The sequence below is a fragment of the Oreochromis niloticus genome, linkage group LG20 (assembly GCF_001858045.2).
Source record: "Oreochromis niloticus isolate F11D_XX linkage group LG20, O_niloticus_UMD_NMBU, whole genome shotgun sequence".
In the NCBI taxonomy this organism is placed as follows: domain Eukaryota; kingdom Metazoa; phylum Chordata; class Actinopteri; order Cichliformes; family Cichlidae; genus Oreochromis; species Oreochromis niloticus.
The window spans coordinates 1,354,770-1,382,614 of NC_031984.2; the positions used below are offsets into that span (position 1 = coordinate 1,354,770).

Genomic DNA, 27,845 nt, shown 5'->3' on the forward strand with positions numbered 1-27,845 from the left:
GTAATCTACCATTAGTCATGTTTAAAATGATGATGTGAGCCTCTCCCAGCAGTCATAGGTCAGCTGAGCCAGGCTTATATAACTTTTAATGTAAAGTAGTTTTATTTCCTTGTTCTGTTGCAGCTGAGATAGAAGATACTCTGCTTTTCAGGGTTTTTACGTGTTTTGCATATACATCAGAGGCACTAACCAAACAGTGTAAATCCAGCAGCTCTGTGTTTGATCCTCCATCAGCTCAGCTCTTCACTGTAATCCAGATCTCCTAACATGATGCTCTGCTCCGGACTCAGCAGCACACTGTGTGAGTACAACACACTGATAATCCTTTATTTATACATGAAATCAGCTGCACATGTTCAGTCTAATCCTTTTCTAGCTTTCCACTGTGCTGTACTGTGACATGCTTTTCTAAAGATTCTGCTTTATTGGATCAGTTAATCTAACATCCTAAATAAATGTTTGTATCACCTCAGCAGGACAGTTAGGCTTCAGAGTCCTGAGAGGAATTCATGGCTGATCATTTACTATGAAGAGTTGAAGTCAAACTGTCAACACAAATAAGTTTATTGACAAAAGTTGGAAACATGAACAGAATAAATGTGTCATTGAAATCTGCTGTTTAGAAAGAGTTTTCACAAGAATCCAGGTGTGAATGAAAGCAGCAGCTTTCTCCTCTTTGGTTTTCATGAATCTGTTTCATGTTTTGAGGTGAATTAAACTTCATATCAAACACACAGTCTGACACTGAGCTTTCTTTCTGTGTCTGTCAGTGCTGGCAGCAACGTGTTCACTCATCACTTCAGGTAAATGCTGTTTTACTGCTTCTCACATTTTGGTCACAAAGAGCCTTTCCGTTCACTTCATGCCTGAGATTGGCCCAGACTGCCTTGAGGCTCTGGATGTTGTGGGACTGTCCTTGTTGACAGTGTCTGTAAATCAAGGATAGGCCTTTGGTGTTCAGACCTGTGTATGCAGATCATGTGTTGGGAGCTGCACCTGAATGCTGACACGAGTAAGTTTAACAAAGGGCGAGCCGTTTATTGAGTCGAAATGGAGAAAATATGACACAAGCAGAAAACTGAAAACTATCCATCCATTTGCTTCCACTTATTTTTATCAGGGCTGCAGGGGGTAAGAGGCAGCGTACATCCCGGACAGTTCATCAATCTGACACAGTGCTAACACAGAGAGACAGACGACCATAGAATCACTATTAGAGCATTTCACTCTCACACTGCAGGCTTCCTTGTTGTTCCTAGAGCAGGGGTCTGCAACCTTTAACACCCAAAGAGCCATTTGGACCCGGTTTCCACGAAAAAGAAAACACTGGGAGCCGCAAATACTTTTTGACATCTAAAATGAAGATATCACTGTTTATATTGTTTTTTACCTTTATGCTTTGTGTGAACAACTAAGGTGTGCTGCTTATGAAATCCATGAAGTGCTACAGAGAAAATTACATTTTATTTATGTAATTAACACATTTTGAACTCTTAAAGAAATATAACAAAAGCAAAGACACTCAGCTGAACTAAAATGATCCATGTAGCAAACAAAAACTGTTGTCAGCCACCCTTATATCGCCTTTGGGCTTTTGGAGCCTTGACCTGACTTTTAACAAAATAATTGGAAAAAAAAAAGCTCTATGCTGCTAAAAAAAAATGAAAAATAGATATTTGCAAAATTCTGCCTAAATATGTATTTTACCTGGTTAATGTGTGTGGCAGGGCGTGGTCTGCAGCGCTGCTGCAGGGGAGGCGGACGCACCTGAGCGGCACCCGCAATCACGCCTCGCCACCTTAACGTCTGTGCTGTCTATGCTGTTGTGTTGGTGTGTGTCGGGCTGTGAGCTGAAAAGCTACAGCCGGCTGTATGCGTACATACGTGTGTGAAAAGTGGTCAATAAAGAGATGCTGAAAAGCGTGTTCATGGAAACATCGTCGGGTCTGCTGTGATATGTTTACAATGGGACTTCTGCTCCCATATGTGCAGAGGTCCTGGAAATCGGGGCTGTACAAAGTCACTTTCATCTTTACGCAGGACTGTAAGCTGTCGTCTGTGAGGCGTGAGCGTGTTTGTTTTTAACATAGTTCATGGTGGAGAACAGCTGCCGACATAATGTGGATCCGAAGGTCCATAATTGGCCTACCTGGGGTTGAAAGTCTTGATAAATGCACGGGGTTTCGGCGGGTATACCGGCTTCCGCGAGTGTGACGGTCATTTTGAGCAATGAAAAAATAATAGAATATAATTTTATTTTTATATTTCAATATCACAATAATCTTCTAATTTAGTTAAAAAAAGGTCTAACATAAATAAAATACACTTCAGCTAAATACTTCTGATCATATATGGACTGTTTAACCCAGTACGTGGAGAGCCATCGAGCAGCAGCTCCATTGTTTTCATCTGGGATCAGCTGTTGGTGCTTAGCAACCAGCTGATTCACCCCAGAGAAAGACCAGAGATCCCCAGGTTGTTATGGTGCCACCTTACCCATTGTTTCTGCGCATGTGCACAACACGAAATTAAGAGGCGAACCATCCTACCTTTGTGAATATTAGCTAGAAAAGGTGTGTTGCTTTGACGGGTAAAATTCAGTGCCAAACCATCCTACCTTTGTGAATGTGACCTGGCAGCCTCGTCGCGAGCTCCCCCAAGCAACCGCTGGTTTTTGTGTTTTTTTTAAATTTTTCCTTAATTTTTCATGAGCAGCACGTCTTCTTGTGTACGACTGACAAACTCTACTGGACATAAGAGACGGACTTTCTCATCACTTTCCGGAGTTCAAGTTTTGCAACACGGACCCTCCGTTTGCAGACCCCCCATTCATCCCACCTGAGGTGCCATTGTTCTGGGCCCACGGAGGCCGCAAACGCCGACGCAGAGGGAGAAGATCTGGCATCCTGGTTCGACTGAGACGGCGCACTAACAAACCACCGTTACCCAGTTTATTACTGGCTAATGTGCAGTCTCTGGAGAACAAGCTTTGCGAGCTTCGGGCACGGATCTCATTCCAGCGACAGATGCGGGACTGCTGCGTGATCTGCCTCACAGAAACATGGCTATCGGACAAGGTACCAGACTCCGCAATACAACTACCGGGGTTCTCTGTGCACCGCGCGGACAGGTCACAGGAGCTTACTGGGAAAAGCAGAGGCGGTGGTGCATGTTTCATGATCAACAACAGCTGGTGTGATTATGCAAACGTGCACCCGGTCAGATCCTTCTGACCTGGAGTACCTGATGATTAAGTGCCGGCCATTCTGGCTACCGAGGGAATTTACAGCAGTGATTATTACGGCTGTTTACATTCCCCCACAAGCCGACACTGACCGAGCACTCAGGGAACTGTACAGCGTGATTAGCAGAGAGGAAACCGCGCACTCAGAGGCGGCGTTTATCACGACTGAGGACTTAACAAAGGAAACCTGAAAAAAATTTCACCAAAACTCCACCAACACATTCTTTTCAGCATTCGTGGAGACCGGCTACTTGACCACTGTTACACCTCCTTCCAGGATGCGTACAAAACCCTCCCCCGCGCCCCATTCGGCCAATCAGACCATTGCTCCATACTGCTCCTGCCCGCCTACAGGCAGAAGCTGAAACAGGAAGCTCCATCCCTGAGGGCGGTGCACCGTTGGTCAGACCAATCAGAGTCCATGTTGCAGGACTGTTTTGATCACACGGACTGGGAAATGTTTTGCATGGCTGCTGACAACATCGACGAGTACACGGACTCAGTCTGCGGATTTATCAAGAAATGCGTGGAAGATGTCGTCCCATCCAGAACAGTTAAATCCTTCCCAAATCAAAAACCCTGGATTAACGGAGATGTTCGCACGGCACTGGCGGCACGGAGCACCGCCTTTGCCTCCTCGAACACATCGGACTACAAACATGCACATTACCAACTCCGGAAGACGATCAAAGCAGCCAAACATGAGTACAGGGACAGGGTGGAGCAACAGTTTGAAAACCCTTGGAGTATGTGGCAGGGACTAAACACGATCGCAGACTTTAGAGGGAAAACCAGCACACCACAGACCACGGCCTCTCTGTGTGAGGATCTAAATGTGTTATACGCCAGATTCGACACAGCGAACACCATGAGACCGGACAGTGTGCGCACTGCAGATGACGCCAGTGTGCACACTGTGTCTGAGGAGGATGTGCGGAAGTGCTTCAGGAAGGTGAACGCACGCAAAGCTACTGGTCTGGACGGGATCCCCGGCCGCGTCCTCAAGTCGTGCGCGGCTCAGCTGGCTGGAGTGTTTACACACATCTTCAACCTTTCCCTCTCTCTGTCTGTAGTCCCAGCCTGCTTCAAAATGGCCACCATCGTCCCTGTACCCAAATCCTTCACTATCTCATCGCTGAACGACTGGCCACCAGTTGCCCTGACCCCCATCGTGAGCAAATGCTTCGAGAGGCTGGTCAGGGACTTCATCTGCTCTGCACTACCCGACTCACTGTACCCTCTACAATTCACATACCGCCACAACAGATCCACTGATGATGCCATAGCCCTGACACTAGGTGCAGAGAAGCACACACCCCCATCACCATCAACGGAGCTGCTGTGTAGAGTGAGCAGCTTCCGTTTCCTTGGTGTACACCTGGCGGAGGATCTCATATGGTCAGTACACACAAAGAAAACTGAAGAAAATCTTACATTATGTGAATAGCATCACTTTCATTATTGTGCATGAGTCACCCAGCAGGAGGCTTCAGTGACTGAAAACCAGTCAGACCTGTCACGGCAGAGTAGCCAGTGTGTTTGTGGTGTGGACCCAAAAGCAGACACGACAGAAAAACAAAGCAAAGTGAAACAAGGGTGGAACTAACCTAAGCTGGGAAAAACTAAACTATGACAACAATGATACAAAACCAGAACATAAAGCTAAACAGGGACATGCAAAACGTAGCCATGAAATAAAACAAACATGAACCTGAGCAGTTGTAGAAAAACTCTATGATGTGACGTGACACAAGGTAAACAGATGACCCGACACTGAACCGAAGGAGACCGAAGGGCAATGAAGGAAGTGGAAACACCTGGAGAAACACAGCTGACACAAATGAACATGACACCACAGGGGAAGTAAAACTGAACATGGAAACATCGAACCCTTCAAAGTAAAACAGGAAACATAATGGAACGTAGACATGACAACACGGACTTGACAACGTGTGCACACAGAGATGAGACACATGACAGACTGGGGAGAGACAGAACGCAAGGACAGACACGTGGGAACAGAAAGGGGAGACAAAAGCACGGGCATAACTACAATACAAAATAACACAAAAATGTTGGGTGACAGACCATCAGTGACTGATGTGGAGGAAATCATTCCTCAACCGGTTCAGATGAGTGTTACAAAATACAAATACATATACATACATATAATGACATTAAGTCGACTGGGATTATTTCCCACTTGCCCTGTGTTTTCTATATTTCAAATCCATTCATATTTGTTTATGAAGACCCTGCTGTAGTATAATTAATTTTTCCAAGACTCGCTAATTATGGACTTTTTACATTTTTCATTTCAGGCTTTTTGGCCCCAGGTGGTCCTATGGGCCCAGGTGGTCCTATGGGCCCAGGTGGTCCTATGGGCCTAGGTGGCCCTATGGCCCCAGGTGGACCTATGGGCCAAGGTGGACCTATGGGCCCATTCCCGCCGACCTTCATGTCCACAGCGAGGGTGATCACCTGTGACAGCCTTGACAATGTGCAACGCCTGAGCTGTGGTAACATAAAAATGTTTTTTTATAGCTCCTAGCTCTCACTCAAAAGTGAACCCAGTTCTGATGTAATGTGCATTCTTTCTAATGTCCTGCAGGGGGCGACTCCTCAGGTTGTAAATAGAAGTCTGACTCTATGTTTATGAGAAACTCAGCTCAGTAAAGTCTTACCCAAGGAGCAAAAGAACCTGTTAAGGTTTAGGTTCTTTTTGTGCTTTATTCAGTGAAACTGTAGTTTATGCTTGTGACTGATGTGACCTTTCAGACTTCTTGTAACACCACAGAACTACAGGAGGACATTTTCTGATTATTGAAAACATAAAAAGCCTCTATTTGTTTTTCTTGTGCTGCACATCTTATGCATTTCTTGTGATTCCCTCCTTTTGACCGTCATCGTTCTCTGTATGACAGATAATGGAGTGATCATCGTGCAGGCAGCTATGTACGGGCGGACAGATGCAGAAATCTGCAGTGATGGCATTCCTGCAGATCAGCTTGCGAATACACAGTGTTTCCAGATAGACACTCTGAAAGACGTCAAGAGCAGGTAAACAAATCTGATGAATCATGGATGAATCATTAATCGATCACTTTAACTCACCTGAAAAGATGAGAGCTCCTCTTTGTCTCCCTGCAGATGTGATGGCAAGAAGGTGTGTGAAATAAGTACAAACTCCTTCCGTACTTCTGATCCGTGCTCCGGCATTTACAAATACTTGGACACCACCTACACCTGCTTCCCAGCGAGTACATTACAACTGTGATTAGAAACTAATATTCAGTGTATTCAAATTTGTGAATGTGCATGTTTCTAATGTGCTTTATTTGTCTTTGTCAGTCCACAGTGTAACTTGTGACGATTCTCTGGCAAACCTTCAGTGCGGTGAGAGCACAGTTTCTCCTTCTTTGTGAGTCTTTGGATTCATGCGGTAAAAATACAAATGAGGTTAACGTTTGCTCTTCTTCAGGTGAAGGCCAGGTTTTACTCATCCACGGAGCTGATTACGGGCGCCGTGATTCGACCACATGCTCTTTGAATCTTCCAGCCTCTCAGCTCCAAAATGTCCAATGCTCAAAGCCCATAAGCATTTTAGCTGACAGGTAAAGATGCAGACTCACTTCCTTCAGCCTTTTGTCTTCTCACACAACATATTTCAACTCACCTTTACCTGAATCTGCAGCTGTAACGGGAAAAGCAACTGTACTGTTAAAGTGAGCAGCTCTGTGTTTGGAGACCCGTGTTTTGGCACCTACAAGTACCTGGAGATGGCTTACAGCTGTCACTGTAAGTACCTCAGACTTCTCTTTAATTAGAGCATTTATAACAACAAAACATTTAGCTCATTTAACATTTAGAGAGAAATGTGAATCTGCCCTTACACACTGTGCTTTTAGGTGGTTCAGCACTGATCCTGTTTCCTAAAACGTTGGGGTTCAGTAATGAAACTCTCTGACATAAATTTTCTTTCAGTTGGTTTTCCAGATCACTGAATGGAGGAAATCGCTGACATCCAAATAGCATCAACGTCTATGTTCTTTGAAGAAAATGTGCAATGAATCAATTATGAATCAAAAAGAAAAAGATAATTCAACATCCTGTGCAACGTCTGGTCAAAAATACGAAGATACTGATTTTACATGCACATCAGATTCTTTCCAGACCTGTTAAGTTGTGGTCTGCGGTGTCCACATACACTTGGCCTTTAAGACGTTTCAGATAATGAATGATTTTAAATGTAAAACTGATTTAACACTGATTGTCTTAAATGATTTCTTCTTTTTTCCCCTTGTATTCTTACGCCTGCTTGACTCTTAAATTTGCCTTCAATAATAAAATAATGAAACGTATTGACTGGATGGTGTGAGTTAAATGTGACAGGGATCTGACTAATTTCTGATGTGACTCTGTTGAAACGGTCGGATGTGAAGAGGAGCTTTTTATCATTAAGGACACCAACGTCATTGACTCTGTGGTACTTCTCTAACAGTACTCATAGTTTGATAGTACAAAACACACATTACATGAAATGTGAGGTTCTGTTCAGTTCAATTGTATTTATACAGCAGCAAACACAACAGTCACCTCAAGGCGCTTTGTGAGGGAAAGACTCCACAACACATTCTGAATAAAACAGAACAGTAGGACTTTGCACAGCGTGTTTCAGAATGACAGACTTATGAAGTAAGATTAAAATAAGACTGTACTGATCCCACGGCGGGGAAATTTGTGTGTTACCTCAGCTCTGGTACAGATAGCAGATGAAAAATACAAAAATACAAAAAAACAAACAAAAAACAAACAAATACCAAATAAGTAATACACTTCATACAACAGCAGCATACATGTGACTATGATAGAAGGTTTTGGAAATATGCAAGATGTAAATGTAACTATTCTACCATTACTATTACTATGTAAGTAATAGATATCTCTAGTATCTACAAGTATAGACATGTACACTCACACACACATGTACACACTAAATATACATTTGTATACATATACCTGCACACGTCCGTACATATAAAAAGTGCATTATGCATGAAGTGTGACCGTGGATGTCCACAATGTCCAGTAGTGTATTTACAGCATATGCACTCCAGATTTATGCGACATTATAATATAGTGTACAGCACTGCAAGAGCAGCAACTAGGAGCCTACAGTAACAGCAGGCCTCTGGGCGTAGACTTGTACTGGAAGCCTCGCTGCTGAAAGTGTGTGTAGGTCACACTTACTTCACATACGGATGTCGTAGATCTTTAACTCTTCCACAGATTCGGTCTGATCATGTTATTAGAAACGTGTGTTCAGCTGTGAGCAGCTGTGTGTAAAAGATGACAGCTGTGTGTGAGTTGTGTTCACATTTTGGTGCCAGCGTTTACACTTTGTAACACACGTGTGAGATGTGTTTAACCTCCTAAGAACTCTTTCATGCATTTTTAATTTCTCTTTGCTATTTGGGCTGATTGGGACCTGATGAATGTAAAAACAAATAATTACCAGATTTTTTTTTTTTACCTGATTTTTGTTTTTGAGAAAAATGAGATCCACATATGAGGGCATTCATTTTAAATTTCGATAGAACAGTGGCAGTATAATGTCCTCGTAAGTGAATATCGGCCCTTGTTTAGTATTTTGGTCTACACCAGTGCTTCCCAAACTTTTTCCAGCCACGTACCCCTTGAGACATGTCAGCATCAGCCGCATACCCCTGCTACAAACGACTCTTAATTAGTGTCTATAAATACATTGCAATACCGCATGCATAAAAATAAATACTGCACAGTCGATTATTTCTCACCACCAAATAAATGTATTAATATATTTTAGTAATGACAGAATTTTAATAGCGAACTTTACTACTTAATACTAGCAGTGTAGCAAAAGATTTATTAGAATTCACCGTTTTGTCAACTTTAGTTTGAACATTGAATATAGTTGCAGAAACACCTTGTAATCCGAGATTGAGCTCGTTCAGACGAGAAAATATATCACACATATAAGCCAGGCACGTAAGGTACTCTTCATCATGCAAATGTTCAGACAGCTCAAAGGGATGGTTACTGAAGAAAACTTTAAGTTCATCCCTCAGCTCAAAGAAACGGGTCAGCACTTTCCCTCTAGATAGCCAGCGAACCTCTGTGTGGAGTAATAATGTCTCATGCTCGCAGCCCATCTCATTGCACAACGCAGCAAATAAGCGGGAGTTCAGCGGCCTGGCTTTCACAAAGTTAACCATTTTTACACTCATGTCCAAAACATGTTTCAAACGGACAGGTATTCACTTTGCAGCAAGAGCCTCTCAGTGGATGCTGCAGTGTACCCAAGAGGCATCTGGCACGACTGCTTGCACACGCGAAACCACACCTCCGTGTCTCCCAGTCATGGCCCGTGCGCCATCACTACAGATGCCAACACATCTATCCCACACGAGTCCATGTGTGTTCATGAATGTGTCCAGCTTTTGAAAAATATCTGCGGCAGTTGTCCTTTCTTCCAGCGGTTTACAGAACAGCATGTCCTCCTTGATGGTTCCTTCATGAATGTAGCGCACATATACGAGGAGATGCGCCAGGCCAGCCACATCCGTGGACTCATCTAGCTGTATTGCATAAAATTCACTGTGGCGTATGCGCAGAAGTAGCTGCTGTAAAACATTTTCTGACATTGCATTGATGCGCCGTGAGACAGTATTGTAGCGGGCCAGGGCTGTTCGGGGTTTTGTTCTGACAGTTATGTTCTGTTGCCATGGTTACAGGTGACGCTCTCTCTGCAACTGTGTGCTCCCAAGAAACCTCTGTCTCCTCCCTGTCTGAGCTCACCACATTGGTGTCAGAAGTGGGATTGCTCACCCTCGCCATAATGGAGAGAGACATTCGGAGAATGGAGCAAGCTGTCGAGGAGAACATTCCCCGCTTGGGAAGCTGGCGATTGAAGAGAGAGGACGTGAGTGGCCATGTAAGTCCCCCGACGGGTCCCGATGGCGCGAGCGCACCGCCGCGACCGACGCTAGGGCAATGCTTCATGGGCTACCTCTGTCGACCCACACACCGAGCCCCCAACCGCGAGCAGTTATGCCTACCACGCCAGTTAAGGTACCGAAATACAATGGGCTAACCCCGCTAGAGCCCTACCTCTCACAAGTCCGGCTAGCCGCGAGGCATAATGGCTGGAGCGACGAAGAGGCTGCTACACACCTAGCGCTAGCATCGGAAGGAGATGCACTGCAGGTACTCCTTGACCTAGCCCCGTCAGAGCAGCATGAGCTCCAGGCCCTCACCATAGCACTCGAGAGGCGATTTGGGCAGCGGCACTCCACTGATTAGAGCAGGGAGCAGCTGACCAACCGGAGCCGTAGGCCGGAGGAGAGCCTGGGCACCTTTGCAGCGGATGTGTTGCTGTATGCTCGTCGTGGCTACCCAGAGTTCCCAGCAGCAGCCCGTGAGGACCTTAGCCTGCATGCATTCCTGCGAGGACTTTTCCTAGAGCGACTACGCCAACACGTCCACCTGGCCATGCATCAGACTTGGCTCCGTGAGGCGCTCCTTGAGGCTGAAAGGGCCGAACTCGTGCTCACCTCGCGACCTGACCAGCAGTTGCGCCCCACAAACTACCCTCAAATCAGAGCTGCAGACTGTGACAGTGAGGGGGAGGTCGCGGGGATATGCCAGCCGCAGGACTCGGTGCTCTGGAGGCATCCCCGTCGACCGACTGACCGCTGCTACCGGTGCGATGAGCCTGGCCACGTGGCGCGCGACTGCCTGGCGCCCGCCCCGAAGGCCACAACTATGTGGCCTCAGGGGGATGAGAGGGGGAGCGGTACAGCAAGGGGACCACCGCTCCAGCTTCCTACCCCCCTCCAAGAACGATGCACGGTGGCGGGCCTAGTCAGGCACCTCAAGGGACTCTACCTGAGCTGCTGTGTTGAGGACCAGTCCTGCCAGGCCCTGGTGGACACGGGGTCCACTATTTCCCTAATACGACCTGGTGTGTTTCCTGGAACATCCGGGCCGCTTGTGATGGGTTGGTCACCCACCGACACCCAGCTGATGACAGTGACGGGGGAGAGAACTGACATGCGGGGGAAGAAACCGTTGCGGATTCAAGTGAAGGATTTGGAGCTGGTGCACGACTTCTGGCTTGCTGACATCCAAGATCAGTGCATCATCGGCCTTGATCTGCTGACCCGCTGGGGGGCCTGCGTTGACACCGCGAAGCTGGCTATCACTCTTGGTACAGAGACTCTGGCCCTCCAGTGCGGTCAAAAGCAGGGAACCAGAGACTGCAGGCAGATGCGGCTGGTTCAGCACACCATCGACATCGGCTCTGCTCAACCCATCTGTCTGCGCCCACGCCAGCTGCCCCTCACGAAACGGCAGGGAGAGCGGGCCCAGGAGGCACGGGGAGTGGCTACGGGTGTAAAAGGTTGCAGACCCCTGTCCTAGGGCCTTTCCCCATCCCCGAGACAGGGAACCGGCGCGTGTCGGTGGCCAGGGACTGCTACAGGAGGCTGAGGGAGCCGCCACGAGTGGTTCATGACTACACCCGCCAGGCCCAGGTCAGCACCGGAGTACGACAGAAAAGAGCCTGCGACACCAGGTGCCGAGGGGGAACTTTGGTGCCTGGCGACAAGGTTTGGGTGTACTGCTCGGTTCACAAGAGAGGGGTGTCCCCCAGGCTGTGCGGTCACTGGCAAGGGCCGGCGGAAGTCGTGGGGCGGCTAACAGAAGTGGTTTACCAGATCCGCATGCCGGGCCCAGGGCACGTGGCGGTGTTGCACCAGGACAGGCTCTCACCGTACTGCCCGCCCGCTCCAGCAGCCGCCGGGGCAGGGGATGCTGGTGGCACCCCAGGTTCTCATCCAAGTGACTCTTCCCCTGCTGGTCGAGATCGGCCTGCGTGCCGAAGGAAGACACATGGACATTTGCAGGACTTTGTGTTGGGTAATGGGGTTGTCGGGGACGACTGACCCCTTAGGTGGGGGCTATGTAGCGGGTCAGGGCTGTTCGGGGTTTTGTTCTGACAGTTATGTTCTGTTGCCATGGTTACAGGTGACGCTCTCTCTGCAATTGTGTGTTTCCGGGTGAGAGAGTGCCATTTTGGTGTTGTTGTCGTTGCCGTGCCGAGCAGTTTGCTAGCAGCAGTGTGCTCGCCTGTCGAATGCCAATAAACGGCTGTGCTCCCAAGAAACCTCTGTCTCCTCCGTGTTTGATGATGGTATCGTCTTTTTTGCCTTTTCCCCCAACATTGTCCCCACCTTATCTAAAGCAGCAGGGAGAATGAGGTCCTCCACAATAGTGTGGGGTTTGTTGGTTTTAGCCACTCTGTAACTGACCATGTAAGATGCTTGTATTCTGTTTTTATTCATAAGATCTGGCACTTGAATGCAGGTTTTACTTGTTGAAAGTGATTTTAGCTGTCGCTCAAAATATTCTCTTGGTTTATTTTTCAAATGGGGATGATTTGTCTCTAAATGTCTGCGCAAAAGTGAAGGTTTCATTGAGTTCTGAGACAATACTTCTGCACAAATAACACATTGTGGCCAGGAAAATCCACCAATATTTATACACGTGAACCCCAGCGAAATATAATTGTCATCATATTTGCGCTTCTTTGATGAGGTTGTGTTACAGTCCGAGCTGTCCTGCTTTCTCCCACTTTGACGCTCCGCATCAGACACTTCATCACTTTCCACATGACTGGCTCCAGCTATGCTAGCCACTTGGCTAGTAACCACAGATACATCCGTGCTAGCATCCAAATCTGACGAACACGTTGTTGAACAATCACCTGTGGGGTCACTGGAAAATGCATCTTCAGATATGAGCTGATTGGTTGTTGTGGCCAGTGTCTCTGTGGTAGGGCCTTTTTTTTCATGTTAACCACTTGTCCATTTTCGCGCTGCACTGAATGCTTGGAGGCAACTTCAACTGTTAGGTGTCAGTCATTTGGGCAAGTCACGCCCATGTATTTTGTCAGAGCTATTTTTTTGCTGAACACCAGAGGGTGGTATATAGTCATGTATTTGATAGCCACATAAAACTGCATTAGCGCAAATTTCGGCTTTTAAAATTTGTGATCCCCACTCCAACCCTCACCCACGCGTACCCCCTACAGCCACTTGCTTACCCCCGAGGGTACGCGTACCCTAGTTTGGGAACTACTGGTCTAGACAACCTAAAATGTGATGACCACATATGTGGATGCCAGGTTCTAGGAAGTTAAGGTTTTGAGAAAAAAAAAAAAAAGAGCAGATGAGTTTTGCAAATTGTGTCTAAGTACCTGACACTGTTTAAGGTTTGGCCTAAAGAGTGTTTGATTTGAAAAATAAGTTCAAGTCACTGAGAATTTGGTGTAGAGAATGGAGTTTAGAGTTTGAGCAATTCAGAAAAACTGTATTGAGTACTGACCACCACTCCATACACCTGCACCAGAAGCAAACTGGTGAAAAGGCTGCTTTTACATACAAACAAACACTCTTTTTTAAAAGATGCTTCAATATGATGATCAGTATGATGCTGAAAGTGCATAAAACATCCATAAAATGGACGTGTAACACTGTAGTTACTTAAAAACCGTTAACTCACAATTTGCTTTACTTAAAGCTTGATGTAAAGGATGATTTGGACTAGAAAGCTCAGAGACATACAGAAAAGTGACATTAATGAGACTCAGACAAAGATTTTAAAGTTTGACAATGCCGGCTTGTATATGATTTTGTTTTTAGGTAAAGAAAAGTTGTAACAAATTTAAAAAAAAAATGTTTTACATAAAAGTTTTGCTTTGGCACCAAAAGTTTCTCAGTAGACTTGTTTCACAGTCACAGTGGTTTCCTTAAAATCTTACCCGGCAAAGACAACAATAATTTAGACATTTCAGAAAACAAAGAAAATACCAGAGATCATATGACCTGCAAGTTCCTGGAAACCAATCAGAACATTTACAGCAGCTCTGAAAAGCCAAATGTTCTTCCAACTCAGAATTCAGCTGCTTATCAGCTCAGGACCTCGAACGAGAATCAAGCTACGGCTGCAATACCACAAGTTTTAGAAAGTCAGGATTCTGAAGATCTGTTTTTTCTTTCCATGTCATGATAATACAGCAGAGATGTAACACCATCCAAAGTCACAATCACAGCGCTGCTCTGAGTGGCAGATTAGGAGGCAGACTGCTGCTGTGACAATGTTCAAGCAACATGTTAACAACACTGCTGCTGATAAAGGTTCAGTTTCCTGTTCCAGCAAAATTACTGACACAAAGCTAGCATAGTCTCCAATGTCACATGACATGCTGCAGCTCCTGTATCAGATTTCAACAACACACTCAAACACAGCTGTACTGGCCTTTGGGTGTTCATGAAGGTCCTGTTCTGTCTTTTGCATGATGCTGTAGCTGCTGTACAATGGCATGTTGTGTTTATCAGGAACTAGTTCAGCAGTCAGAGTTCATGGAAACTTCACTCTAAATACTCTGAATGTTTCTGAAGCTCAGCTTTGTGTACTGATGTTTTTCTCACGCACTGACTTCATTACAGCTTTTGACTCACAGTCCCAAACACTGTCTCCTCTGTGGTCTCTGACCAGAGAGACGTGTGAACATGTTAAATGCAAATTAAAATATTTTCCAGTCAAATTTATTCTCAGCTACACTCTGTCTGTTACATTCATATTCTTTTCGTATCATTTTAACATCCAGTAAATTACTAAATCATCTGCAGTGCCACATTTTAATTACGTTTTATTTATAACTCACCAACTCACAAAAACAGTTGCCTCAAGGTGCTTCATATTTGATGGTAAAGACTCCATAATAACACTGGTGTGTTGAACACCCACAGCTGTTGCTGCAGTGTGCATGTTTGTCTGTGTCGTCCACTTGGTCTCCGTCCTCTTTGTTCTCTCTTTAGGACGCTGTTAATGAACAGGGGAGTGTCACTTTCTCTCTGAGCTGATCAGGGCCTCTGAACTGTTCTGTGCTCTTCATTTAAATCCAGACGTGATCACATTTTCAAACTGTAGCTCCTAAACTTTGGAACAACATGTTTGCTATCATTTACATCATGTTAACACAATCATTTTTACTAAATGTTAAAATAAATGTAATCTACCATTAGTCATGTTTAAAATGATGATGTGAGCCTCTCCCAGCAGTCATAGGTCAGCTGAGCCAGGCTTATATAACTTTTAATGTAAAGTAGTTTTATTTCCTGCTGCAGCTGAGAAGGAACATATTCTGCTTTCCCATTGGCTGTGCTTTGCATACATACACATATAGATCACAGGTGTTACTGAAACAGTGTAAATCCAGCAGCTCTGTGTTTGATCCTCCATCAGCTCAGCTCTTCACTGTAATCCAGATCTCCTAACATGATGCTCTGCTCCGGACTCAGCAGCACACTGTGTGAGTACAACACACTGATAATCCTTTATTTATACATGAAATCAGCTGCACATGTTCAGTCTAATCCTTTTCTAGCTTTCCACTGTGCTGTACTGTGACATGCTTTTCTAAAGATTCTGCTTTATTGGATCAGTTAATCTAACATCCTAAATAAATGTTTGTATCACCTCAGCAGGACAGTTAGGCTTCAGAGTCCTGAGAGGAATTCATGGCTGATCATTTACTATGAAGAGTTGAAGTCAAACTGTCAACACAAATAAGTTTATTGACAAAAGTTGGAAACATGAACAGAATAAATGTGTCATTGAAATCTGCTGTTTAGAAAGAGTTTTCACAAGAATCCAGGTGTGAATGAAAGCAGCAGCTTTCTCCTCTTTGGTTTTCATGAATCTGTTTCATGTTTTGAGGTGAATTAAACTTCATATCAAACACACAGTCTGACACTGAGCTTTCTTTCTGTGTCTGTCAGTGCTGGCAGCAACGTGTTCACTCATCACTTCAGGTAAATGCTGTTTTACTGCTTCTCACATTTTGGTCACAAAGAGCCTTTCCGTTCACTTCATGCCTGAGATTGGCCCAGACTGCCTTGAGGCTCTGGATGTTGTGGGACTGTCCTTGTTGACAGTGTCTGTAAATCAAGGATAGGCCTTTGGTGTTCAGACCTGTGTATGCAGATCATGTGTTGGGAGCTGCACCTGAATGCTGACACGAGTAAGTTTAACAAAGGGCGAGCCGTTTATTGAGTCGAAATGGAGAAAATATGACACAAGCAGAAAACTGAAAACTATCCATCCATTTGCTTCCACTTATTTTTATCAGGGCTGCAGGGGTAAGAGGCAGCGTACATCCCGGACAGTTCATCAATCTGACACAGTGCTAACACAGAGAGACAGACGACCATAGAATCACTATTAGAGCATTTCACTCTCACACTGCAGGCTTCCTTGTTGTTCCTAGAGCAGGGGTCTGCAACCTTTAACACCCAAAGAGCCATTTGGACCCGGTTTCCACGAAAAAGAAAACACTGGGAGCCGCAAATACTTTTTGACATCTAAAATGAAGATATCACTGTTTATATTGTTTTTTACCTTTATGCTTTGTGTGAACAACTAAGGTGTGCTGCTTATGAAATCCATGAAGTGCTACAGAGAAAATTACATTTTATTTATGTAATTAACACATTTTGAACTCTTAAAGAAATATAACAAAAGCAAAGACACTCAGCTGAACTAAAATGATCCATGTAGCAAACAAAAACTGTTGTCAGCCACCCTTATATCGCCTTTGGGCTTTTGGAGCCTTGACCTGACTTTTAAAAAATAATTGGAAAAAAAAAAGCTCTATGCTGCTAAAAAAAAATGAAAAATAGATATTTGCAAATTCTGCCTAAATATGTATTTTACCTGGTTAATGTGTGTGGCAGGGCGTGGTCTGCAGCGCTGCTGCAGGGGAGGCGGACGCACCTGAGCGGCACCCGCAATCACGCCTCGCCACCTTAACGTCTGTGCTGTCTATGCTGTTGTGTTGGTGTGTGTCGGGCTGTGAGCTGAAAAGCTACAGCCGGCTGTATGCGTACATACGTGTGTGAAAAGTGGTCAATAAAGAGATGCTGAAAAGCGTGTTCATGGAAACATCGTTGGGTCTGCCGTGATATGTTTACAATGGGACTTCTGCTCCCATATGTGCAGAGGTCCTGGAAATCGGGGCTGTACAAAGTCACTTTCATCTTTACGCAGGACTGTAAGCTGTCGTCTGTGAGGCGTGAGCGGTGTTTGTTTTTAACATAGTTCACGGTGGAGAACAGCTGCCGACATAATGTGGATCCGAAGGTCCATAATTGGCCTACCTGGGGTTGAAAGTCTTGATAAATGCACGGCGTTTCGGCGGGTATACCGGCTTCCGCGAATGTGACGGTCATTTTGAGCAATGAAAAAATAATAGAATATAATTTTATTTTTATATTTCAATATCACAATAATCTTCTAATTTAGTTAAAAAAAGGACTAACATAAATAAAATACACTTCAGCTAAATACTTCTGATCATATATGGACTGTTTAACCCAGTACGTGGAGAGCCATCGAGCAGCAGCTCCATTGTTTTCATCTGGGATCAGCTGTTGGTGCTTAGCAACCAGCTGATTCACCCCAGAGAAAGACCAGAGATCCCCAGGTTGTTATGGTGCCACCTTACCCATTGTTTCTGCGCATGTGCACAACACGAAATTAAGAGGCGAACCATCCTACCTTTGTGAATATTAGCTAGAAAAGGTGTGTTGCTTTGACGGGTAAAATTCAGTGCCAAACCATCCTACCTTTGTGAATGTGACCTGGCAGCCTCGTCGCGAGCTCCCCCAAGCAACCGCTGGTTTTTGTGTTTTTTTTAAATTTTTCCTTAATTTTTCATGAGCAGCACGTCTTCTTGTGTACGACTGACAAACTCTACTGGACATAAGAGACGGACTTTCTCATCACTTTCCGGAGTTCAAGTTTTGCAACACGGACCCTCCGTTTGCAGACCCCCCATTCATCCCACCTGAGGTGCCTTATTTCTGGGCCCACGGAGGCCGCAAACGCCGACGCAGAGGGAGAAGATCTGGCATGCTGGTTCGACTGAGACGGCGCACTAACAGACCACCGTTACCCAGTTTATTACTGGCTAATGTGCAGTCTCTGGAGAACAAGCTGTGCGAGCTTCGGGCACGGATCTCATTCCAGCGACAGATGCGGGACTGCTGCGTGATCTGCCTCACAGAAACATGGCTATCGGACAAGGTACCAGACTCCGCAATACAACTACCGGGGTTCTCTGTGCACTGCGTGGACAGGTCACAGGATCTTACTGGGAAAAGCAGAGGCGGTGGTGCATGTTTCATGATCAACAACAGCTGGTGTGATTATGCAAACGTGCACCCGGTCAGATCCTTCTGACCTGGAGTACCTGATGATTAAGTGCCGGCCATTCTGGCTACCGAGGGAATTTACAGCAGTGATTATTACGGCTGTTTACATTCCCCCACAAGCCGACACTGACCGAGCACTCAGGGAACTGTACAGCGTGATTAGCAGAGAGGAAACCGCGCACTCAGAGGCGGCGTTTATCACGACTGAGGACTTAACAAAGGAAACCTGAAAAAAATTTCACCAAAACTCCACCAACACATTCTTTTCAGCATTCGTGGAGACCGGCTACTTGACCACTGTTACACCTCCTTCCAGGATGCGTACAAAACCCTCCCCCGCGCCCCATTCGGCCAATCAGACCATTGCTCCATACTGCTCCTGCCCGCCTACAGGCAGAAGCTGAAACAGGAAGCTCCATCCCTGAGGGCAGTGCACCGTTGGTCAGACCAATCAGAGTCCATGTTGCAGGACTGTTTTGATCACACGGACTGGGAAATGTTTTGCATGGCTGCTGACAACATCGACGAGTACACGGACTCAGTCTGCGGATTTATCAAGAAATGCGTGGAAGATGTCGTCCCATCCAGAACAGTTAAATCCTTCCCAAATCAAAACCCTGGATTAACGGAGATGTTCGCACGGCGCTGGCGGCACGGAGCACCGCCTTTGCCTCCTCGAACACATCGGACTACAAACATGCACATTACCAACTCCGGAAGACGATCAAAGCAGCCAAACATGAGTACAGGGACAGGGTGGAGCAACAGTTTGAAAACCCTTGGAGTATGTGGCAGGGACTAAACACGATCGCAGACTTTAGAGGGAAAACCAGCACACCACAGACCACGGCCTCTCTGTGTGAGGATCTAAATGTGTTATACGCCAGATTCGACACAGCGAACACCATGAGACCGGACAGTGTGCGCACCGCGGATGACGTCAGTGTGCACACTGTGTCTGAGGAGGATGTGCGGAAGTGCTTCAGGAAGGTGAACGCACGCAAAGCTACTGGTCTGGACGGGATCCCCGGCCGCGTCCTCACGTCATGCGCGGCTCAGCTGGCTGGAGTGTTTACACACATCTTCAACCTTTCCCTCTCTCTGTCTGTAGTCCCAGCCTGCTTCAAAATGGCCACCATCGTCCCTGTACCCAAATCCTCCACCATCTCCTCATTGAACGACTGGCCACCAGTTGCCCTGACCCCCATCATGAGCAAATGCTTCGAGAGGCTGGTCAGGTACTTCATCTGCTCTGCACTACCCGACTCACTGTACCCTCTACAATTCACATACCGCCACAACAGATCCACTGATGATGCCATAGCCCTGACACTAGGTGCAGAGAAGCACACACCCCCATCACCATCAACGGAGCTGCTGTGTAGAGTGAGCAGCTTCCGTTTCCTTGGTGTACACCTGGCGGAGGATCTCATATGGTCAGTACACACAAAGAAAACAGTGAAGAAGGTGCAGCAGTGCCTCTTCTTTCTCAGGAGACTGGAAAAATTTGGCATGAGCCCCCGCATCCTCAGGACCTTCTACCTTTGCCATTGAGAGCATCCTCACTGGATGCATCACCACCTGGTACGGCAGCAGCACCGCTTACAACTGCAAAGCTCCCCAGAGAGTGGTGCGGTGTGCCAAAAGGATAATTGGAGGTGAGCTTCCCTCCCTCCGGGACATCTACAGGAAGCGGTGCCTGAGGAAAGCGGAGAGGATCATCAAAGACTCCAGTCAGCCCAGCCATAAACTGGTCAGACTACCTCCATCATGCAAGAGGTACTGCAGTATCCGGTCCCGAACTAGCAGACTGGGAGACAGCTTTTTCCATCAGGCCATCAGACCAGGAGACACCAGTATGTGAGGCTGCGGGACTGTGTGTCTGAGGTGGTACTCTGTAGCATGGGGGCTCCACAAGGAACAGTACTCGCCCCTTTCCTCTTCACCCTTTACACTGCGGGCTTCAGTTATAACACGGACACTTGCCATCTCCAGAAGTTCTCAGATGACACCACCACTGTGGGCCGGGTGTCGGAGGGAAACGAACTGGAATACAACTCATCAATGACTTCGTCAGCTGGTGCGAACAGAACCATCTTCGCATCAATGCCAGCAAGATGAAGGAGCTGCTGATTGACTTCAGCAAGAAGCCACCTCCTATTACACCAGTGAACATCCAGGGTTTGGACATTGAAACGGTGGAGGAGTACAAATACCTGGGTGTTCACCTCAGTAACAAACTGGACTGGTCCACAAACACAAATGCACTTTACAAAAAGGGTCTAAGTCGTCTCCACCTGCTATGGTGGCTGAGATCCTTCAGGGTGAACAGGACACTCCTAAGGACATTTTACGACACTGTGGTGGCGTCTGCTATTTTCTATGCTGTGGTCTGCTGGAGTGGTGGAATGGTAGAGAGGGACCGGGGGAAACTCAAACTGGTCAGGAGGGCCAGCTCTGTCTTGGACTGTCCATTGAAGTCCATCGAGCAGGTTGGGGAGGAGAGGATGTTGTCTAAGCTAACATCCATCATGGACAACTCCTCCCACCCCTTGCGTGAGACTGTACGAGCACTGAGCAGCTCGTTCAGCAGTGGACTTTTACACCCACAGTATAGGAAGGTGTCATGATCCTGGGTCTTTTGACCCAGCGTTTTGTTTTCTATTATTGTGATGTATTTTGGTTCTGGTTTTCTATTTCTTTGGTTTTTGGTTCTGTTCTTCCTCAGTTTAGTGTTTAGTCATTTCTGCCTGTGTCAAGTCCGTGTTTCTTAGTCTGTCTCTTTGCATGTGTGAGTTCCTGTTTTATTTTGTAGGTCTGTGTCTCCTGTCAGTGTTTCTGGTTTCACCTCCCCTTGTCTTGTCATGTCCAATAACTCCCAGCCATGCCTCCCTCCTGTTTCCCATTCCCTGATTGCCCTGTGTGTATTTAAGCCCTGTGTTTTCTCGTGTGCGTTGCTGGTTCATCTGTGTTTCTTCCTCCGTCTTCCTGTGCATTCTCCCCGCGCTGTTCTCCCTTCAAGTTACCCTCACTTTTTGTTTTGTTGTTTAAGTTTTAGTTTTCCCAGTTTAGAGTGTTTTCAGTTCTGTTTCTCGCCGCCCTTTCCTTTGTATGTTAACTCACTGTCACAATAAAGCTCGCTCACTTCAGAAGCTACCTGCATCTTGAGTCCTTTAATAATTCACACGGCTTGCTCCGGAACCCGTGACAGAAGGAGCGCTACCACCGGTCATTCATACCAGCAGCTGTCAGACTCTGTAATGCAGCTTAATATTCTTTGGCCATCTTACTCACCAGCTTGTTTGTTTTTAAATGTTTTACATATTCTGTACATTGTTACCTGTATATACCTGCATATACGAACTTCAGTTGCCTATGTTTATAGGACCACCCTGTGTCTTCCTTTTATATTTTATTTTCCCTTGCTGTAAGAGCTCTGTAACACTGAAATTTCTCATCCGTGGGATAAAAAAGGTTTATTCTATTCTATTCTATTCTATTCTATTCTATTCTAAAAGTAGAATGGGAGGCAGAGCCTTCAGTTTTCAGGCCCCTCTTCTGTGGAACCAGCTTCCAGTTTGGATTCAGGAGACAGACACTATCTCTACTTTCAAGATTAGGCTTCAAACTTTCCTTTTTGCTAAAGCATATAGTTAGGGCTGTTAGCCTTGTACAGTTTCACCACATCAGCAAAGGTCTTGTGAAGAAAAGGATGAAATTTGCTGTGCTTGAATGAGCAACATGATTTTTAATTTTCTCCAGTGCGTTACCTCCTCCTTTTTGATATTTTGGTTTAGTGAACATTTATTTATTGTTACACTGAAAACAAAAGTAAGGTGAGGGACCTGCTGTAGCTTCACTTCTAGCACAATAACAAAATCTTATCACCATATTTGTCATAACTGTACCAAAGATGTACAATTTATTTGCTTACTTTTTATTTCAGGCTTTAGCACTGACGTGACCGCCATATCCAGAGGCAGAGTGATCACCTTTGACAGCATCAGTGTTCAGCACCTGAATTGTGGTAAGATGGGAAAAAGTATCCCAGAATTCACTGCAGTGAATCTTAAATGAAATAATGAAGATATAACTGAAGTTTAAACTTTTCAGGCTTTAATGCGACGAGTTTAAACAAAAGCATCGGATTAACTGTTTGGAAATTACACCCAGTTTTAAACGTAGTCATCTATTTTCAAAGACCCAGCAATAACTGGATAGACTGATAAGAAGTTTCATGGCTAGATGAGCACAAGCAGAGAAAGCAAGACCTCAGGAGACAGACACTATCTCTACTTTCAAGATTAGGCTTCAAACTTTCCTTTTTGCTAAAGCATATAGTTAGGGCTGGACCAGGTGACCCTGGTGACCCTGAATTGGCGATCGTGGCTCAAGAGTTGGGAGTTCACCTTGTAATCGGAAGGTTGCCGGTTCGAGCCCCGGCTTGGACAGTCTCGGTCGTTGTGTCCTTGGGCATGACACTTCACCCGTTGCCCACTGGTGGTGGTCAGAGGGCCCGGTGGCGCCAGTGTCCGGCAGCCTCGCCTCTGTCAGTGCGCCCCAGGGTGGCTGTGGCTACGACGTAGCTTGCCATCACCAGTGTGTGAATGTGTGTGTGAATGGGTGGATGACTGATTGTGTTAAGCGCTTTGGGGTCCTTAGGGACTAGTAAAGCGCTATACAAATATAGACCATTTACCATTTGAATCCTCCCTTAGTGATGCTGCACTAGACATAGGCTGCCGGGGATTCCCATGATGCATTGAGTTTTTCCTTTCCAGTCACCTTTCTCACTCACTATGTGTTAATAGACCTCTCTGCACTGAATAATTAGGACAAAGACACACTGTGGAAGGGAGCAAAAGATTAATAATAACTGTCTTCCTTCTCACCCCAGCTAGTCGCAGCAGATGGCCCCGGCCCTCCCTGAGCCTGGTTGTGCTGGAGGTTTAACTCCCTGTTAAAAGGGAGTTTTTCCTTCCCACTGTTGACAGCCATCTGATTGTTTGGCTTTTCTGATGGATAACTGTTTTGATTTTGGACAGTATAAATAAAACTGAACCGAGTTTAATTATTTAATTTTTTTTAATTCAATCAGGGAAGTTTTAATATAAAATCCACTGTGGTGGTGTACAGAAGTGTACAGAGGTCAGACTAACATTTATGGATGTGACTGTAGCTACTGGGTCTAAAACATGAAGTCAGAGTGCATCAAACCTGCTTTATTACATGTAGTTTTTCCTTTTCTCTGATACTGTGTATGTATAACAGAGAGGGGAGTGATCACTGTGCAGTCAGCTGTGTACAGATGTGCAGATACACAAACGTGCTCTCAGAATGGCACTCAGGACATCAAGAACAGGTAGTTTAACATTTTTAATAACAAATGACTGTTTGAATTAAAACAGCAGCAGCTCTAATAATGATCTCAAACACTTTAATAAAGCTGAAAACGAGCTGCTTCCTGTGTCCCTGCAGCTGTGATGGAAGAAAAGTGTGTGACATAAATATGAACATCATCAGTACTTCTGATCCCGGTGTCTGCACGTACCTGGACACCACCTACACCTGCGTCCCAGAGAGTCTGTTACATCTGTGATTATAAACTAATAATTAATCACATCTGTACATGAATTATTACAGTTTCTAATGTGATGTGTTTCTTTGTCAGTCCACAGTGTAACATGTGAAGGATCTCAGGCGAAACTTCAGTGTGGTCAGATTTATTTTTCTCATTTATTGTAACTTCAGTGGATTCATTTGATAGAACTACAAACATGGTTACAGTTTATGAACTCTTCCTCAGGTGAAGGACAGGTTATAGTCGTCTACTGGGCTAACTTTGGTCGCCGTGACAACACCACGTGCCCTGATGGTAATACCGCTCAGCTCCAAAATGTCACCTGTTTGAGTCCCAATAGTCCAGAAAATGTAACTAACAGGTACAGATGCTGACTCTCTTTCTTCAGCTTTCCATCTTCTCTCAGATGACACGGCCTATTTCAAGCCTCTGCTGACTCACCTTTGACCTGCATTCACAGCTGTAACTGGCAGAACAGCTGTACTGTTGAAGCATCAAACACAGTGTTTGGAGACCCCTGTGGTGGCACCTACAAGTACCTGGAGGTGGTTTATGACTGTCAGGGTAAATAACAATAAATCAAACAATAAACTTGCAAACTGTAAATTCAGGAATAAAAATTATAATTGTTCTTTATTTTTAAGAATTAATATTTCAGTCTTAAAAAAACCCTTTATCATCAGACATGAAGGTTACATCAGCCCTTTTGCAGATCCTGAGTAAACAGAGAAAAATAGTTTTTATAAAAGTTTGAGAATAAACTAGCACCATTTTCATCTGTTGTAAATATTTTCATACAAAAAACATCCAAGAAATCAGCGAAACTGATCAAATAGTATTGATACTCCCAATCAAAATTTTAAAAACCATCCTTTTTCTTTCTCTTTGGTACTGCTCTGACATTAGACCTACTATCAAAAAATAGAAAATAAGTTATTTTTTCTCCGTTGTATGAAAAACTCTCAGAATTTCCTCTGAGTTTTCAAAATGCTGCAGAAATGAACCTGGCTTTCATTCACTGCCTTCATCGTATATAACCACAGCATTAAATATCCACACTGCCGTTTAGTTTCATGTCATCACATAAAGGATGTTCAGTCATTCACATCACAGCATTAAAAAGCTCCTTTTCTCTGGACTCGGCTGTAGCTCTGAGCCTCAGCATGGAAAGAAAACAGCAAGTTTAACTTTTGGAAAAATGTACACGATGATACAAACACATCAGCTGACGTGCAAACTGCATAGTGACACTTTCCACCCCTCACATGCACCTTTGCCCCTCCTTCCATCTGGCCGACGGTTTCACAGCATCAAAACCATAACAGCCAGACACTGCAAGGGCTTCTTCCCCCAAGCAGTCAGAGCCCTCAACTCACTACCACCAAAGACTGACAAACACAAAGACCTCTACAACACTTTAACAATATTCAGCAGAAGACTCAATAACACAACACAAACACAAACTTTCATAAATGCACTATAAACTGGAACAACATGCCTATTTGGCCACCTTAGTAACATGGTTTTTGACCACATCTACATTATATGTAGATGTGCTGTATATGTGGTATATTTGCACATTTTACATCTTGCACATGCTCACCAAAAAACTGTTTAAACACCATCAAACAGTTTGACCCTATTAACAGCAAAGACCTGGAGGACAACTTAGGTCAACTGAACTCCTCCTCTTGCTGTTTAGATGTCCTGCCAACAAGTTTTTTTCAAAAAGGTCTCAAAGACTTTGGAGTCAGACCTGTTACAGATCGTCAGCTTTTCTTTAATGTCAGGTGTGTTTCCAGAACCACTAAAAACTGCTGTAATTGTCACGACTGGGGCAGCAGCCGTGTGATGTGAGGAAAGGAGGACTCAAATGCAGCACTTATTAGGATGTGAGGGTGATTTATTAAGAATACCGAACATAAAGTGGGGATGGCAAAACAGAAGTAAGGATGAACTAAACTGGGAGAAACTAAACCAAAGAGCAGCAAACCTGAACATGAAGGGAGGACAGCAGGGAGAGCACGCAGGGGATTCACGAAGTAATGTAGAGTACGCAGGGTAACACAGACGACGCGATGAGGAACAGAGGCAGACACACACTATAAATACACAGAGGGACACTGGGAAATCACACACAGGTGGGAGACACAGCTGGACCTGATTAACCTGACGAGACAGGGGAACACTAACACCAGGGACCAACAGAGGGAGCACCAACCCAGAAACCCAGTATCCAAAACCCCAAAACACAAACCATCTCAAAACAGCCCACAAATAATAATAATAACAGTAATAAATACACCAAACACAAAATCACTGAGTCACGGACTCAGGACCATGACAGTAATTAAACCTATACTGAAAAAGGACAATCTTGACAAGACACAAATGAACAACTACAGGCCGATCTCAAATCTTCTTAAAACAGAATAACTGCTATGATGCCTTCCAGTCAGGTTTTAGACAGAACCACAGCACTGAAACCGCTCTGACCAAAGTGTTTAATGACATATGTCTGAATACAGACAGTGGAAAAATGTCAGTCTTAGTTTTACTGGATCTCAGTGCAGCATTTGATACAGTTGACCACAACATATTACTCAAACGACTGGAGAACTGGGCAGGTCTCAAGAATATTTCAAGATTAAAAGATCTGATGTCTCAACAGGACCTGGAAAAACTAGTCCATGCATTCATCTTTAGTAGGCTTGATTACTGTAACAGCATCTTTACAGGTCTACCTAAAAAATCAGTCAGGCAACTACAGCTCATTCAGAACTCTGCTGCTCGAGTCCTCACTAAGACCAAAAAAGTGGACCACATCAGTCCAGCTCTGAGGTCTTTACACTGGCTGCCTGTCCGTCAGAGGATAGACTTTAAAGTTCTGATGCTGGTCTATAAAGCTCTGAATGGTTTAGGACCAAAATACATCAGTGACCTCCTGACCCAGTATGAACCTTCCAGATCCCTCAGGTCATCTGGATCCGGTCTGTTATCAGTCCCCAGAGTCAGAACCAGACACGGAGAAGCTGCATTCAGCTTTTATGCTCCATATATCTGGAACAAACTCCCAGAAAGCCTCAGATCAGCTGAAACACTCAGTTTATTTAAATCCAGGTTGAAGACTCACCTGTTCTCAGCTGCATTTGAATAAAGCACCAAATCCACACTTTTAAGCTTAAATTTCAAAACTTACATTTTAACTACTGATTTTATCTACTGTTTTTTTAATCAATTTTAAATCATGCTTTTTATTTATTTATTTTTTTTTTAATGTCTCTGTAAAGCACTTTGAATCACCTTGTTGTTGAATTGTGCTTTAAAAATAAACTTGCTTTGCCTTCGTCTTGTCTTGTCTACAGTGTCTTGGCCATCACTTGAACCTGGTGTCCAATACAAACTGCCCAGCATCTCACTTTACTGTAATTGCACACGATCACTTTGTATCGTTTCTTCTTCTGTCTTTATTTATTGTACATAGATATAATTACAGGGAGTGCAGAATTATTAGGCAAATGAGTATTTTGTCCACATCATCCTCTTCATGCATGTTGTCTTACTCCAAGCTGTATAGGCTCGAAAGCCTACTACCAATTAAGCATATTAGGTGATGTGCATCTCTGTAATGAGAAGGGGTGTGGTCTAATGACATCAACACCCTATATCAGGTGTGCATAACTATTAGGCAACTTCCTTTCCT

At 44.9% G+C, this 27,845-nt stretch overlaps 2 protein-coding genes across 2 annotated transcripts in view; both read left to right on the top strand.

Moving 5' to 3' along the window:
* Nucleotides 1-252: 252 nt before the first annotated feature.
* On the top strand, nt 253-7,605 carry LOC109196215 (L-rhamnose-binding lectin CSL2-like). Its single transcript, XM_025901521.1, has 8 exons — nt 253-301; nt 5,566-5,763; nt 6,169-6,304; nt 6,395-6,504; nt 6,596-6,640; nt 6,726-6,858; nt 6,939-7,042; nt 7,229-7,605. Exons 1-8 carry the CDS (start codon nt 268-270, stop codon nt 7,246-7,248), a joined length of 780 nt encoding a protein of 259 aa, XP_025757306.1. The 5' UTR covers nt 253-267; the 3' UTR covers nt 7,249-7,605.
* A 7,189-nt stretch (nt 7,606-14,794) lies between these two features.
* The window catches only part of LOC102081877 (L-rhamnose-binding lectin CSL2), a 69,736-nt gene continuing 56,685 nt past the window's right edge, over nt 14,795-27,845 (top strand). The window contains exons 1-6 of the mRNA XM_019349802.2: nt 14,795-15,659; nt 16,129-16,161; nt 22,508-22,588; nt 23,833-23,923; nt 24,040-24,143; nt 24,233-24,277. Coding sequence (XP_019205347.1) covers nt 15,626-15,659; nt 16,129-16,161; nt 22,508-22,588; nt 23,833-23,923; nt 24,040-24,143; nt 24,233-24,277 — 388 coding nt within the window. The 5' untranslated portion in view covers nt 14,795-15,625. The remainder of the gene's footprint in view (nt 15,660-16,128; nt 16,162-22,507; nt 22,589-23,832; nt 23,924-24,039; nt 24,144-24,232; nt 24,278-27,845) is intronic.